This window comes from Phoenix dactylifera, chromosome 1, assembly GCF_009389715.1.
Source record: "Phoenix dactylifera cultivar Barhee BC4 chromosome 1, palm_55x_up_171113_PBpolish2nd_filt_p, whole genome shotgun sequence".
Lineage (NCBI taxonomy): Eukaryota > Viridiplantae > Streptophyta > Magnoliopsida > Arecales > Arecaceae > Phoenix > Phoenix dactylifera.
The window spans coordinates 21,772,118-21,788,664 of record NC_052392.1 but is presented as its reverse complement, the minus strand read 5'-3'; the positions used below and the strand labels follow the sequence as shown (position 1 = coordinate 21,788,664).

General features: G+C 37.4%; 1 protein-coding gene across 3 annotated transcripts; it reads left to right on the top strand.

Moving 5' to 3' along the window:
* The first annotated feature begins 3,600 nt into the window (after positions 1–3,600).
* LOC103711489 (centrosome-associated protein CEP250) lies at positions 3,601–14,972 on the top strand. Of its 3 annotated transcripts, XM_008797641.4 has the most exons (3): positions 3,601–3,931; positions 10,619–10,771; positions 12,244–14,972. In XM_008797641.4, exons 2-3 carry the CDS (start codon positions 10,706–10,708, stop codon positions 14,500–14,502), a joined length of 2,325 nt encoding a protein of 774 aa, XP_008795863.1. In that variant the 5' UTR covers positions 3,601–3,931; positions 10,619–10,705; the 3' UTR covers positions 14,503–14,972. The 3 variants fall into 3 exon arrangements, with proteins under 3 accessions (XP_008795863.1, XP_008795862.1, XP_026662172.1); XM_008797640.4 differs by lacking the exon at positions 10,619–10,771; XM_026806371.1 differs by lacking the exon at positions 3,601–3,931 and having other exon boundaries at positions 10,619–11,332.
* The last annotated feature ends 1,575 nt before the right edge of the window (positions 14,973–16,547 follow it).

Sequence of the window (16,547 nt, the reverse complement as noted above, 5' to 3'; positions counted from 1 at the left end):
AAAAATATATTTCTTATTATAAAAAATTATAGTTTATTTTTGATATATTAATAAATATGTTAATTATAAATTTTACAAATATATTTATAAATAAATAAATATATTAATTATTCATAAATCTCATGTCAAATCTATTAATAATTAATAACTATTTATTTTTTTTGTTAATAGTTAATAATTGATAATAAATATATTAATAAATTAATATTATTATCATTTAAAATTGTTAGTAGTAATTTTTCACATATTAAATATAATGAAATTATTTATTATATCAATTATAATAAATAATGAATAAAATATATTAATCATAGTAAATAATATATAATTAATGTATTTATTAAAGTTACTACATTTATTAATATATGCGAGATTAATATAGTTATTTATATATTAAAACTAATATATTAGTTATAAACATATATAATCAATATAAATATTGATATAATTAAGAGTTGGTTTATAATATATTATACTATATTAATATATGTATAATATATTAATATAAGTGGGAGTATTTTTGTCGACAATTAATAATTTTAGATTACCTTCAGTCAATAATCTAGTTTGGAAAAAAATACCACCCCTTGGTGGTATTTATTTTATGTGGAATCTACTATTTATTTATCATCTATTTCATCCTTCTTTTGTACCAAATATGGCAATCGAATATGGAATTTATTTTTTTCATGCTAGATTACCCTCAACCAAACCAACCCTAAATTATAGGCAGCTATCTAAAACATTTTCAAGCAAGATTCTAGAATGTTGAAATTAATCTTTCAAAAATACAAATATATGGTTCCCAAAGAAAACTGAGATTTTTAGGAAATTTTAAGAAAACTAGAAAGCTTCAAAAAGGAAATGGTTCAAGCAAGATCTATTCAAAGAGACCTTAGAAAATCTCAAATATCTCATGCAATGTTCCTAAGAAATTGTGAGTCATCTGTGTTTTTGATTCCTTAACGAGGGATATAGATATATATATTGGAGAAAATCTAGGATTATAAAAGATCATTTATTTCCTTGACTAGCTAGATACAGTCTCTTGAGTTAATCCAAGAGACACTAATTCGATCCACCCTCCTTTCATTATTCAACAAAATGATTTTTCTTCCAAACAAGAAGCCCAAGAAATTGTTACTGGGTGTTAGACAACAAACTTGATATAGTTTATGATTAACCCTTTTAAAAAGTTTTTTTAAAGATAATTAAATAGTTCAAAGTAAAGAATTAAAGAGATAATGAAAATAATATATAGAAAGAGTCTTCAACTCAAATTTTGCAATAGTTTCTAAACCAACGAGAGAGAGGTTCGACAAGAACATCACATACAAAACTCAACCAAGCCAGAAAGGAGTTTTAAAAACAGAAGAACGAAAGAGAGCTAAGAGAAGGTGAAAGAAAATAGGGAATAGCAAACCGGCACAAGCCATGTAGGGGAGAGCGGCATATGCACCCGTTTTAGTCATAGCGGAGCTTTCGGTGACGCAGGATTTGTGATCCATTGGAAGAGGACTTGTGACTGGAAGCGATGAGGCCATGGAGTTTGGAGATAACAGGACACAATCAATTGCTTGGTATGATCGTTTCCCTTCTCTTTTCTCCAGCTTGCTTTGCTAAAAGATGCGAGATGACACTTATACGGAGTGCATAATGCAAGAGAAGGGGTCGGACGTTTCTTTTTCAAAGAAAGAAATAAATGCCATGAGGAATAAAACATTATGACCACCAAGAGACATTGAATCTATCTTCTTCTTCTTCTTCTTGCTAATACAAAAGGGATAGAGGGGAGGAAGGGACTAGCCCACCCCCGCGTAGCAAACCCCACGCACTAGGCCCCCGCCCCACCAGAAGAATATTCGATACGGGTGGACACCACTTTACTCACACCCTCCCCACCCGAAGGTCCACCAAGCTACAGGTAGAAGGAAAGCATAACCGCCAACAAGCCAACCGGACATGGGGCATCCAGTCCCCGAATTTAATAGATGCCCACGCGTTTCGAACCCGGGCAACTCGGGTGGAATTATCGCCCCCTTACCACCAGGCTACCACCTTGGTGGCAATCTATCTTCTTATTTAATGTAGGTTTTATACCATATATTTATGTTACCCCTAAGCCGGAATCGACCTATCCAAGATGCCAAATTGGCTGAGTTGTTGGCTGCTCAGACCGCAGAAATCAGCCGAAGATTGCGATATACCTCTAAGGTAACGAGGTGATGATTGCTATGCTTGGATGGCGATGGCTCTAATACGGATTGCCCCCAAAATTGTGCTGAAAAGAGGATACCTTGTTCAAATCTTTGCTCCAGTGGATCCAATATGAAACAACAAAGATGAAGAAGTTCTGTTACCAAAGAGTGTTCGATGGAGGACTCTCCAATGCCTAAATCAGACAAACTCTCAAGAAACAGTGGAGGTATTGTGAAAGCGCTAGAGCGACAGTACAAAGGTGTAAGAGAGCTCGAAACTACTTATTTGGAGGGGCCTTTGGAAATAGTTTGTATAAGTGAGGGTCGGTGTCCGTCGCAGAGGGATTCAAGCATGCGAGTCGATCATCTTTGGTAGCTCATCTTATGTTTTAAAGATCACGTATGGGCATTTCACTCGTGTATCTCACATACATGGTTAAGGAAATGGCTCGCAATTATGACTGAGGTGCCACCAGCTAAGAAGAGAATTCGAAATTTAAATGACTCTCTACATGCTTCTAGATTGGCCATGTAGCAGGCTTTGATTGGCTGATTGGGAGCTTTTTGGCGGGCTCTATTGGGTCGGTCTGTATAAATACGACATCGCATGATTTTACAAAAGAAATTAGGAAATTAGGCACGCACAAGTAAATGCATGCATAAATAAATATATAGTTTGTGCACATACATTAATACTCGCACATGTCTCTAAGTATGTGCAAGCCTCCTCAGAAGGATGGTTCCCATGTTGTTGTTGGAATTAAGCCAAGGAAAGCCAAGCGCTGTATTGTAGTTATAGCCTGTACCTCAGCATCATTATCTGATCTTGGTTTCTCTGGGCAAGAATAATTGAATAATATATATAAAAAAGAGAAAAATGATGTCTATCTTTGATTGATTGCCATTGCATTTAGTCATCGTATTGACTATCTTATTATTGCTCCTTGCTTCTAATGGAAATATCTTAGTTCATGGTTTTGTACACGCATGCAATTGTCTGCTAAACATATTTAAATGTGCACTAAAACAAACTTCACCACATAAAATATCGTAAACTAATTAGTGTATAAAGAGATTACTTGCAAAATGCCAAACTGCTAAATATTCCAGGGAGAAGTGCAAATGAATGAAGACCAATCATTAATTTGAATTAAAGAATATTGTTGACACATTCGCACGTCACATGATTTTGGCCGATAATAATTAATAAAGGCCTATGGTTCATAGATATATAGGGATAAAACTGGTATTCTAGTGATATGAAAACCCCAATTATTGGGGAACGCCGTGAAAGGAATCACCGGGAACCCGTGCCCAACAATCCATCGGTACAGGAACACGTCAGCGTCGGAACCCAGTTACACTGTTCCGCAGGGTCACTTAATAACATCCACATACTGTTTCCAATCCGCCAAGAGGGGAAGAGCGGCTGCTCTCCGAGGAGCAACAGAACCCGCCCGGCGCGGCCGTTTGCCTTTATTTTTCCCTCCTTTCTCCCACAGTTTTTTCCCCCCACCAGTTCCTCTCTCTCTCTCGTTCGTCTTTTCCCCGTCTCCAAGCTACTCGATTCCAGTCGAGCGGAGGAGATCGCTTCCGAGGGCCACGCTCGATGGTTTTTGGGGCCGGCGAGGCAACGCGAGGCGGAGATCCGGATGCAATCCAAGAAGATGGCCTTCTCGGCTGCTCTCAGCGGCAATTTTCCGACCACCTCTAGTCCCTACTGCTCGTCCCACGTACTACTTCAAATCCTCATCCTTTGTTCTTCTTTCCCATCTCATATCTTTTGTTCTTCTTACTAGTTTGTTTAGCTGCTACGTTTAATCTCCAAGAAGCTGCTATTTGGTCTTCTTGATGCTTTTTATGACTGCGGGAACGTAGATATTGTTGTCTTGTTTCTTGGTCGGCGATTGATTTTAAAACGAATGGGTTGGGACAGTAACTCGTTTCATGATCGAGATCATGAATTTTGAAATCTAGGATTTACTTAAACGTGATGGACTTTTTGTTTGTCTACATTTATAGATGCTAATGTTTGTCATCACGATTAGTTATTCTTGATTGGACTTTTGGTTGTTTGTCTGATGTTGCTGCAGGATTCTGAGAAGTGTTAGTTTTTGTTTTTGGCATGTGTTGGGATTGTTTGTCTGGTGATGTAAGTGGTGGACTTATGAAGACTTCTTGTCTGGTCTGAGCTCCTTGCAAGTATTGCAATTTAGAAGACAAAGTTCTTCTGATAGTAGGAAAAGTTCCGCTTGGAATGTGGTATTGTTCCCACTAGCTGGCATGATGGAGTGTCTGTGTTTTCAATGAAGTTACTAGCTGATTAGATTCACATTATCATCTCAATAAAACTAAACCTTTTGTATTAGGTAGACTAATTCTTCAATAGAGCTGTTCATTTATTTTGTTAAAATGGGTTTGGAGAAGGTGTAAGACTTCCTAGATGAAATTTTTTGATTGTATGGGGAAATCTCTAGAAGGTTTTATATTGATGACTTGCCTTTCTATTTTAATTATTCTATGCTTTTCAGCCGTAAAATGCAGCGTGGTTAGGGAAGAAAGTTGATTCCTTATCCATGTCCCCAGTCTTGCTTCTTGGAACTTGCGGGGTGTTATGGGGAATGTTCGGCATGACCATGATATGGGTATCATTAGCAACTATAGGTTTTAGCATAAGATAAATCCATGTTTAATGTCCAATTCAAAAGAAGCAAGATATTTTAGCATAAATATGGGTATCATTAGCAACTATAGGTTTTTAGCATAAGATAAATCCATGTTTAATGTCCAATTCAAAAGTAGCAAGATATTTTAACGTTGAATGAATTAAAATGAGGGGAGCATTTTGTGCCGTTTGTTTCATTAACTTGAAATGTTAAATGTTATAAGTTACTTTTTTGAAGACATCCTTAGTCCCAGCCTAGGTGGGGACTATGGTGATTGAAATACCTGTCATGTCTGTTGTAATGTTTGGAATTGGAATTATCCACTTGTTTTTGACCAAAAGATTGATGGAAATCCCTTTTTGGTTCAGTAGGTTCCTCTAGCCAATCTTTCCTTGGGACTCTTAATTAAATGAGGCCTAAGACTGTGTGCATGCTTCAGGTCATAATAATGCTGATTCAATATACTCTTGGTTTTAGAGACAGTCAATACCCATTCTTTAAACCTTTCCTGGAGGGTTCGAGTCACATTGAAGAGGTTAAAAGTGATGAAATGTGGCAAGGTCCAACAAAAAGCAGATGGATTGGTGCAAGCCACACATTTTCCTCTATCAAATTTCCATAATTGCATTAATCAAATCGATGTATCTTATGGTTTAATCATAGTTCCAGTGGAAAGCAAAGAATGAAAGTCTTTCTTGTTTGCTTTAAAGTTTATTTCTCCGATTTTTTTACCAACATGGATGCTAATAGCTGGTGTACTTTTAATGAGAGGCTAAAATGTCATCTGAGCTTTTGTGACAGATCGCTATATCAATTGTTAGATAAATAAACTTAATTAAATAAATTTGATAAGATTTACAAAAGAATCTGAAGACACCTTCCACTTTAGGATTGAAAAAGGATGACCTCTTTGGGAAGTTAGTTGTCATGGATAGTAGTCGATGCCATAGAGGAAGTTGTGTTTGTTTAAAGAAATTAGGGGATAGCTATTCGCTTATTGGTAAGGTTTGAGGGATTAGCAAGTCTGTTTAAGCTGTCACATGTTGGGCATTGCTTAGGGCATTTATGATGTCATGGTTTGTTTTTATTGGGAAGTTTCTGTGTACGTTGCAACAGATGGTGGACTTACTGTAGTTTTACATTTAGCTTTGGTACCGAGATGGGGATTGATGATTTGACACATGTAGAAGGAAAAAAAAAGGTAGAGGTAGATTGAAAATTACATGGAATGAAGTAGTAAGGAAGGACCTAATATTGCTGCATCTTTCAAAAAGTGTAGCTCTAAACAGAGTGGAATGGAGGAAAAGGATTCATGGAGCCAACCCCAACTAGTTTGGGATTAAGGCTTGGTTGAGTTGAGTCGAGCACCAATATGGAGATTGACAAATTGCATGGTTTGTTGGTTTTTATGGTTTATCGAAAAATACTTTTCAGATTTTTTTATGCACCTTGGTTCCCCTATGCTCCATTTACTTGTATTTGATGTTTTCAATATCATCGCATGCATTATCTAGGTATAATTGAGGACTGAGCTAAATAGGGCTTTAATATTAAGTTGGTATAGAAGCTTCTTGAAATTTTTGAATAAATCGTCTTTCAAAAAAATGGGATTTTATAATCAAAATTCATATAAAACCTGAAGCAGTGTCAACTTTGGATAAAAATAGTTTCACAAGGTATATATTTTATAGCACGAAGAGAGATAAAATGTTCTAAAGTTAAGTGGAAGGATTTCGAAGGACCTTTATAATTCTTTTTTATATGTGCTCAAGCTTGAAAGATATGATTAGCTTTAGTAGTCCCTTGTCTACCGTTAAATGACACTCAAGTAGAGAGAGGAATAATATGCATGTATGCAGTACACATACCAAGAGATATGTTATCAAGCATGCACGGCATCTCTAGTGGGCAAAAACTGAGCAAACATATCTCGTGTTAAACAAATATATATGTAATAAAGACAGGCCCCACCTTATGGCTATGGCTTTGAATGAAATGTGGACAGAAATTGTGTAAAGAAAGTAGTCACCACTTTCTGATATGGATGCTCTGGTCCAGCATTAAAAGATAAAGAATAATAGAAGAGCTATAATACAAAATTTGTGTATGTGACAGAAGTCCAAAAGACTTTTACTAGAGAAGGATGAAAGCTTTAGCAAGATAGAAAGAAGTCACAATGTTGAATGTAAAACAGGAACAATTTTCATTTGGCATCATCTTTCTGATGGAAACAAATCCAATTTGTGAAGGCAAAGCTCAAAGGTCCAGCTTGCATATGATGATTAACCATTAAAGACAATTGAGCTCTTTATGGAGAGAGACCCATTGCGACATGGGATGTGCGATGGGATGGGGACAAAACTGAAGTAATGGTATGTACCTTTTGATTACACCCGGAGTATCTACACTTGGATGCTCCAACTCAAATAAGGAACCAAATATGTCCAAGAGTACCAAGTAGAATTTGATGAAACTCATACTCATGCTTTGAGTTCGACTCAGAGAAACCTCAAACCAATTGATTTGTGGTTTTGTAATGGCCTGCATTTAGAAATCTAGGATCAGATGGGGTTGGCCCAAAGTCTCGACAAGGCTTATCAATAGCTAAGCAAGTTTAGTAGCAAGTAGCAACTAAAAAAATAAATCATGCAAGTTAACTTTCCTAGTTGAGGGGTCAAACACGTGTCCCAAAATACTCCTCCCAAGCTCACTGCTATGACTCTTAGCTAAGGTAGGCCCCTCTAAACCTATTGCCGAGAAGATGAAGACCCCAATTGCATCAAACCCATCCAAACAACCATTCCAATGTTTTAAGTGCAAGGAGTTTGGCCACATTTCCATGCAATGCCTAACTTGAACTCTCAACTATTGGCTATTGCCAGCTAGGTTGGGAAAAGCAAACTGAGATACCTGAATTCTACGAAGAAGATGAAGAACCCGAGTTTTCTATAGATAATGAAGACTATTATATGATGGACTTTATATCAAAATTGAGTATGAGAATGGCTATCCTAGCCTCGTTTTCCATCGAGTTTTGGCAGCATCTCAAGAAGAAGAGGTGGATTGGGGGCATAACAGCATATTCCACTGAGCATCATTTGCCAGAACTGCTCCATCACCATTATCATTGGCAATGACAACAACGAGAATGTAGCATCCAAAGAGCTCATGGACAAATGTGGGCTCAAGACTACCCTCCACCTTAAATCTTATCGAATCATTTGGGTTAATGAACAAACTATCTCGATCAACCACAAGTGCTTCATGTCCTTTAGGTAGAACATAGGGCAGTCATCTCCTTTTTGGGTGGCCATGGCTCTACGATTGAGTTGTCACCTACTGTGCCGAGACAAGATTTGCCACCATACTTTGAAGGCCAAGAGGTAGCTGATGAGAAGTCTGACCTGTAGCTGGCTCCACCTCAACCGAAGAACCAGGAAATTGAGGCCAACTTGGATGATGGATCACTCAAAAGAAGCCTGACCAGAAGTTTCTAGTAAAGTGGAGAGGAAGGTACAAATCAGAGAAATCATGGATCATTGCCGAGGACCTACAATGACTAAAACCAGACCTTTATGATGAGTATCTTGCATGTACTTTGTTGGAACCAAACTTATCCAAGTTGATGGGAGTTGATGTAGGCTGGAACGATGCCAAGCCCAAAAATATGTCAATAAGGTCCAAAACCCTACTGATGATGAACTATACACCATCAGAACACAGCCGAAAATACATTAGTCACTGCCAGAAGGCGTTCGATGATAACATCTTACAGTCTGAAGGCTCCAGCACTTTCTCCAAGATGGACACTGAGTCTAGGGGTATGGACGTTGGATCTAGTCCCTGTCAGTTGATCCAAGAAGCCATAACTGGCATTGGAAGGATTCTGATGGCAAATACATCACTGTTGGAACAGAAATTTTTCTGGAAGGTCGAATGTGATGGGATTACTTAGTTTTAGATGTCTTAGAAGTTGTTTTTCATGTTCTTTTTGGACTCTAAGGGTACCTAGATGTCCCTTTTTTTTTAAGGGACCCTAGAGCCTATAAGCACGCCTCTTATACTTGGATTTTGATCATTGAACAATTATTAAAGCTTCATTTTTACTAGATGCACTTTGGTGTTCTCCTTTTGCGTGGTAAATTCTGTGCGATCTTGGTGACTTCTAAGGAATCACGACACTGCTAGTTGGTGGAGTCCTTAGTCATGGAGCATCTCAAAAGTAGCAGCTGGCGGAGTCCTTGGTGATGATGAGTCCCTCTTGGTAGCGAGGCAAAAAGCTACTAATTATCCCTTCTTCTAGTTTCTTTCTTAGCATCTAGATCTATAGTCTTTACTTTTCAAATTGATAATTGCTTTCAAAACTCTAGATTTTTATTTACTTTTATTGCATAGCTCGCTTTAGCCTTCCACTAGATAACTCTAAAGCTTATGCTAGACACCTCCAGCATGTGTTATGAGTTCGGCTATATTCTTGAATCAATGACATACATTAACTAATCTAGAACTGATAGCTTAAAATTGCTTTAAGATGCATTGTATACCTTTATTTCTCTTCATGAAAGATAAAAGGACAAATTTCACAATATGGTTTGATATTGGATAGCTTATGTGTGTCAAGAGCATATTTGATTCTAGGATCAGGGCAGCCGAACACCAAAAGTGGAGATTTTTATTTACTTTTATTGCATAGCTCGCTTTAGCCTTCCACTAGATAACTCTAAAGCTTATGCTAGACACCTCCAGCCTGTGTTATGAGTTCGGCTATATTCTTGAATCAATGACATACATTAATTAATCTAGAACTGATAGCTTAAAATTGCTTTAAGATGCATTGTATACCTTTATTTCTCTTCATGAAAGCTAAAAGGACAAATTTCACAATATGGTTTGATATTGGATAGCTTATGTGTGTCAAGAGCATATTTGATTCTAGGATCAGGGCAGCCGAACACCAAAAGTGGAGATTTTTATTTACTTTTATTGCATATCTCGCTTTAGCCTTCCACTAGATAACTCTAAAGATTATGCTAGACACCTCCAGCCTGTGTTATGAGTTCGGCTATATTCTTGAATCAATGACATACACTAAATAATCTAGAACTGATAGCTTAAAATTGCTTTAAGATGCATTGTATACCTTTATTTCTCTTCATGAAAGATAAAAGGACAAATTTCACAATATGGTTTGATATTGGATAGCTTGTGTGTGTCAAGAGCATATTTGATTCTAGGATCAGGGTAGCCGAACACCAAAAGTGGAGATTTTACGCTTAGACGCCAAATGAGCTTGGAATAAAAGAACACTAGAAGAAAAGAGTTGGGTTGGGGGGGGGGGGGGGGGGGGGTTGTGTTGGGGAGGTTTGGTGGGGGTGCATTGCTTTTACTTTGTTTATCAGTCTATGCAGCTTGTGTCAAACTGGCTTGGGCCAATAAGCGCAAAACTGCAGCACGCACCATTATACCATTCCAGTAACTAGCCAGCACGATATCTATCACATCTTACAGACCACTATGAACTGGCACCTTGATCCTTTATTTAAATTAGCACTCCATTCTGTAAACTCAACTGATTTGTCATTTCCATAATCTTATCCCCACCCTTCACCAAGCTGGTCATTTGTTTGTTCACATAAGCAATAAGCACCTTTCTGAATTGATCTTCCTGAAAAAGAAAACTGTGGCAGAAATCAGAAGAAATAAAATTGTTTTCAACTTTCTCATTTAACAGTGCTTCATTACTGAATGTGACAGGATGACCAAGTGGCTGGAGCTGCTGGACATAGCAGGGTTCTGCTTATGTGCTGAATATGAGAAAAATACTGTTACGATGCATTTGCTATGAGTCTCTTCCCCTTTTCGACTTCTATATGGAGGAATTCCCAAAGAGACTGGCTATCATATGAGGTTCCTTTGCTTGTACTCTGGCATTCTCACTTGATTAAGGACTTCTCCACAAGGCCAGCTCCTATAGTGGCAATTTTTAGTTATGTTTGGAAGTTCTTTTTTGAAAGACTCATCCTTTGTGATCTATCAACATGATCACCCACTATATTCAATTTCCTAACAAAATGAACTTTGTTTCTCCAAACATATTGTGTAGGCTTGTGGGGTACAGGCGACTCTTCTCATGCTTTCTTTTCATCCCATCTGTCCGTTCAATGATCTCCATATGATGGGTCCCTGGTTACTTGCATTCTTTTTTCTTTTCCCCCATCTTTTCTTTTTTCTTGCCCATTCATTAGAGGACCTTCCTTTGATGTACATGAGGTTTGGTATTAGATGATGATTATTTTTTTCAGAAAAAGGTGTGTTTTCCCATCCAGTTTTCAACTTTTAGAGCCCTGTGGTGATTGTGGAGTGGTGCAGATTGGTTAGAGGAAGAAAGCAACTTCAAGAATCATGTTGGAGTGAAAGCTACCTCAATTGTAGATAATCTTTACAAAGGGTGGCTATCTGCGTAAAATGGCGAGTCCTTATTGAATTATTACAGTTTTCAGAACTTCTTGGAGTCTTGAAATGGTTTTTCTTTTTTTATGATTTTGTTGTGCCTGGCTGTCTTTTTCCTTTGTTGCTTTTAGCAAAGTAATACTCGTTCGATGAATATTAAATGGATCGTGGGCCTTATTCTGTATTATTATTCTGAGCTTAGAAATTAGATACTTGTTTACAGCTGCTAGTAATTCTCTGCTATCTACTTGGGCTTATATGGTTAGAATCATAACCAACAACTCTTCTCCTGTCTAATTAAGTTCACCTTTAATTTTTCTCTTTCTTTTTAAACAGATCCAGTACTGAATTTTGTTCTCTCTCATTTTTACTATTAGCAGCCTACCTAGCATCAATCTTCTTACCTTTTTTTTCATTTTCTAGCTAAGGACTGGCACAGTTGGTGTCCAATTTATTTAAGATGGCAATGAAAAGAAAATGAAAAATTTCAATTTCTGTTTCTGATATGGCATTTTGTTTCATTTAAATGCACATAAAAAGGGACTGCCTTGCCTCTTTAGGTTCATTAGCATTGTCATGGATTTTATTTCTATTTTCTCAGAACACTAAAGTTGAAGCAATAGTGAACACACAGGCCTATAATTTTGTAATTATAGATGGCCAAGGATGGGGTACATCATGGAGCCATGTAATGTTATCTTAATCAAGTTGAGTAAAACTGATCAGCATTGAATTTGATTGTTGTGCCTTCTGCGCTGATGGATTGGTGGGGTTATTGTTGGTAACTTGTTTGCAGGCTTGTTATTATGTTTCCATGCTAATATACTAAAGTTAATTTTTGAAGCAACCATTTGGATTTCCTGATATTTGATCTCTTTGGTTGATAATATGTAGTCTGGTTGACTAATATCAGCATCAAATTTCTGCAGCATTATCATCTGACCCTCAACCAGAAGCAGAGATTTTTGGTTTCTCTTAAAGCTCAAAGGAAAATTAACTGCAGACCACTTGTAATCAGATCTGCATTAAAGAAGCTCCAGTCAGATGTTAGTAATGGTGACAATGGAGCAACAGAACCTGCTGGGGTTCTTCTTGAGAGACTGTTTGCAAAGAGACAGAAACTAGAAGAGATGATGAGTAGAGATTCCAATCTTTCTGATGATGCTGAACTGAACATGAACCTCGAAATCTTGGAATCGGACATTCAAGCTGCCTTGTCAGCCCTGAGGATGAAGGAAGAAGATCTTCAGGATGCTGAGAGGAGAGTACTAGTTGAGCAAACCAAATTAAACCTGACAAAACAAGACTTGGAGAGACGAGAGGAAGAGATTACTACTGTATTTGATAAGCAACTACAAATGGAAGAAGACCTGAAGAAGGCTAACGGTGACCTAGCTTCTCAAGCCAGACAGATTGAAGATCTAAAATTGTTGGTTGAGGAACAAGGGGAGAAAATTGCCAGTTTACAAGTTTCACTTTCTCAGAAGGAAGATGTTTTGGAAAAGCTTGAAAACGAATTGATGATGAAGAATGAGGAGGCAAGAATTCTAAGTTCAGCAATTGACTCCAAAGAACAGCTTTTATATGAAGCCAATGAAGTCATCAGGGAGCAAGAAACAAAAATTGAAGCACTTCAACAAGACATTAAAGAAAAAGAACATGATTTAGCTGAGTCACTTAAAATGAGGAAAGCTGATGAAGAGAGGACAAAAGTTCTGGAGGCAACCCTTGAAAAGCAGACAGTCGAATGGTTAAAAGCACAAAAAGAATTAAAGGAACTGACGGAGCAAGCATCTCAGAACATCAATGATATGGAGGAGTCTTTTGAGGAGTTCCAAAGAGTTAGATCACTTCTTGCTGCTGTAAGATCTGAATTGATATCTTCACAAGAATTTCTTGCTTCCTCTCGCAGAAAAATGGAGGATCAAGCATTTCAGTTCGAGAAACAAGTGGCAGAAATCAATGAACAGAAATTCTTAGTGATGTCATACTCTGAGAATTTGAAAGTTGCTCAAATCAAAGTTGAGAACAAGAGATCTGAGTTAAGAGTTGCACATGCTCGGTGCAAGGAACTGGAAACACAATTATCAGTAGAGAAAGAAAATATAGAACGTTTGCAAGAGGACTTGAGTAGAGAAAGAGCTTCCTTAGAACAAAAAACCCAAAAAGTAGCCTTGCTCCAAAATGAGCTTCGAGAGAAAGAAATGGAGTATAGTGATATCCAAAATCTTCTTCAGGTGAAGGAGTCTGAACTGGTGGAAGCCAGCCTTCAAATCCAACATTTGAAATCTGAGAAGGCTCATGTTCAGGCCATCTTGCAAGAAAAAGATAATGATTATTTCAATGCTCAGAAGAAATTAGCTGAGGTTAATCATGATATTGCAGAGTTGCAAAGGTTAATAAACAGCAAAGAAGAGCAGCTTATCCAAACCACAACAAGATTACAGGAGAAGGAAGAGAAAATTCAAATAATGCAACATGATTTAGATAACACAAAGCTCAAGTACTCAGAAGCAACATCAATTGTACAACGAATAGCCCAACTCACAAACAAGCTGGTTGTTTCTGTGAAAGATGAAGAGGGCTGCATTTCTGCTCCTGTGGATGAGGGAAGTCTGCTTGGTGATGTGGGGCATGATGCTAGTTTCGGGAAGCAGAAACAGCTTGAGACCGAGCTTGAGATGGTGAAGAAATCACTGAGACAAAAGGAGATGGACTTCCTTGCTGCTCAGAAAGCTTTGACTATTAAGGAGCAAGAGTTCAGAGCAGCTCTGAAAAGGTTGGATATGCAGGAAAAAGAACTAAAGACAATGAAAGAACGGTTACGGGGAGATGCTGATGGGCTAATGAAACTGTATAGCCTGGCCCAGGAGAGAATTGGGGGCAGAAGTGTGGGGGACTTGGCAATTGAAAGGCTTCAGGTTGAGGTGGCCCAGCTGGAAGCTGAAGCTGCAACCACTGCTCTCCAGAAGCTTGCAGATATGACTTGTCAGCTTTTGAAAGACCCTGACCCAAATATGGATATAGGCACTGTTATGCTGCCAGCAGAAGGTGTGGGTTCTAGTGCATACTCGTATGGAAGAATTAAGGGTCTTGAGGAGGCTGAGAAGGAGGTTGCCCATCTTTTTGCTTTGACAGAGCAACTTGTGAACGAGGCCAGAATTAGTGTCACTGAACAGCAGCATTGAGCAGACAACTGATCCATAAATCTAATTGATTGCCTTGTTCAGCAAGATGACTCCAATTTTTTCTGATTTTCCTACATATTTAAAATCTACAATCAATAACCTTTGTTGCAAAAAAGATAATCCATCATAGGTCAAAATTTCAGCTGGTTTAGAACATTTCTTAGGTCCTATCATACTTTCTTCTTTGATACTCCCTGTAAATCTTTGGAATGTAAGACTCAAATGAACAAAGAATTTCTGAGTGAAAGTATTCCAGGTTGGATTTTGATATCTGATTACTTGCTGCAGCAAAATCCAATAAAAAAGAGGAAGAAAGCTGAAAGTTGCATCGGGTTAACAAGTTTTCCTGTGGACACAGCCAGATGTCAGCCACATTATTCCTCAAAATTTCGTTTAAGTTATCCTTTTTTCCTCATTGTGAAATACTCTTGAATGATTGTATAGCTGATGCTACCTTTTGCTGCTGCTTCTGTTTTTGGTGCTTATTGCCTTGTAAATTCCTGCTATGCTTTATGATTGATTTGCACAAGTATGTCAATTATTTCAATTCCAATTAACATCTAGTAAAATTTCTTCTAGTAAGTTTTTTAGTAATCAACTTTCTTTCAGTCAATCTTTAATTTATTATTGGACTATTGACTGCTGAAATTGTGACTGCTTGGCAGACAAGTGCTAAATTCAAGTAGTTTCATGTGTTCAAGCATTGTAATCATAGAGCACCTGATTGGAGGGAGATGCGTGCAAGGTACGTTCTTTCATTTTGGTCATCAGTGGTGTGTACCCTGTCCAAGCAACCATGGTTTGGCAAAGAGGGTGGTAACCCTAAAACAGGATCATTTTCTAAGGAACACCTGCCAAGGTACGCAGACAAAATGTGGGACATATTCTTCTTACCACTACTTTTCAAAGTTCTTTAGGTCCGGATAATGACAACTTGCTTGTGACCACAAACTGGCAGCTTACTGAATAAAACCAAATTTTTGGACTCAATTAGTACTTCATGTATGCTTGGTTATCCGGAAAATTAAGGAAGAGAGAAAAGAAAGAAGATTTTCCAAGAATAAGAGAAAAATCTAAGCAAATCTGGAAAATTTACTTTTGTAGTCTCAATTTTCCTGTCGTCTAAACAGCTAGATTTTTTTTCCCTAAATTCGTTAGTTCTCTGTTATCTTTTCCAACGAAACAAACACAGCTTTCTTGTATGACTGAAGCCTTTAACAAATTTATAACTGGAAGTGATACAAGTTAGTTGATGGTCCATAAAAAGAATTTTTGGCACAGATGATGAGATGAAGCATATAATTTGCTAATTTGGATCTGTGGTATACTCTTCATGATTCTCCTAATATCATGTCATATTATGTATATGAACTTTAAAATAAGAATGGCAAGCTGAAACATGTTTTCCAAGAGCTGCTTGGTGCATATAAGTAACATCTCCAAATTAAGTACTATTCCTTAATGCACTATTCCTTAGCAAATAGGATTATAGCCATCTTTTCAAACATTTGAATGTCTTCAGAAACAAAATGCCCATAGCCTGTATTAAAATATTCACAAGGCCAACTAAGTCTAGGTTTTCTCCAAATTGTTATGATTATTATCATTTATAAATACTCCAAATACTCCTTACTGAGTCGCATGCAATTTGACTCTAAGGATATAAGAAATGTGGTTACGTGCATTAGTTTTGCCTTGATAACATCAAAGTCATTCCTTTTGTAAATTTAGAGCATATTTGGTTAGAGGGAGTTAGGGAATAAGAATAACTCCCATTCTAGCCATATGGTTGGAAAAAGTTTCATTCTTATTTTGATTCCATGGAGCAATGGAAATATCCCAATTCTCTTAAACCTAATCCCTACTATCTCTCAGTATTCAAATTTCATTGTGATTCCAATTTCGATCACAAACTAAATATGTTGGGGGATATGGTTATTCTAATTATGGTTGCGAAGCGCTCCTATAGTTGGGTGTCAGCAAGCAAGTACAGGTATGTGATGTTTGAAGGCCTCTATTGTTGTAAAAGCTCCTTTGTCTAGGAT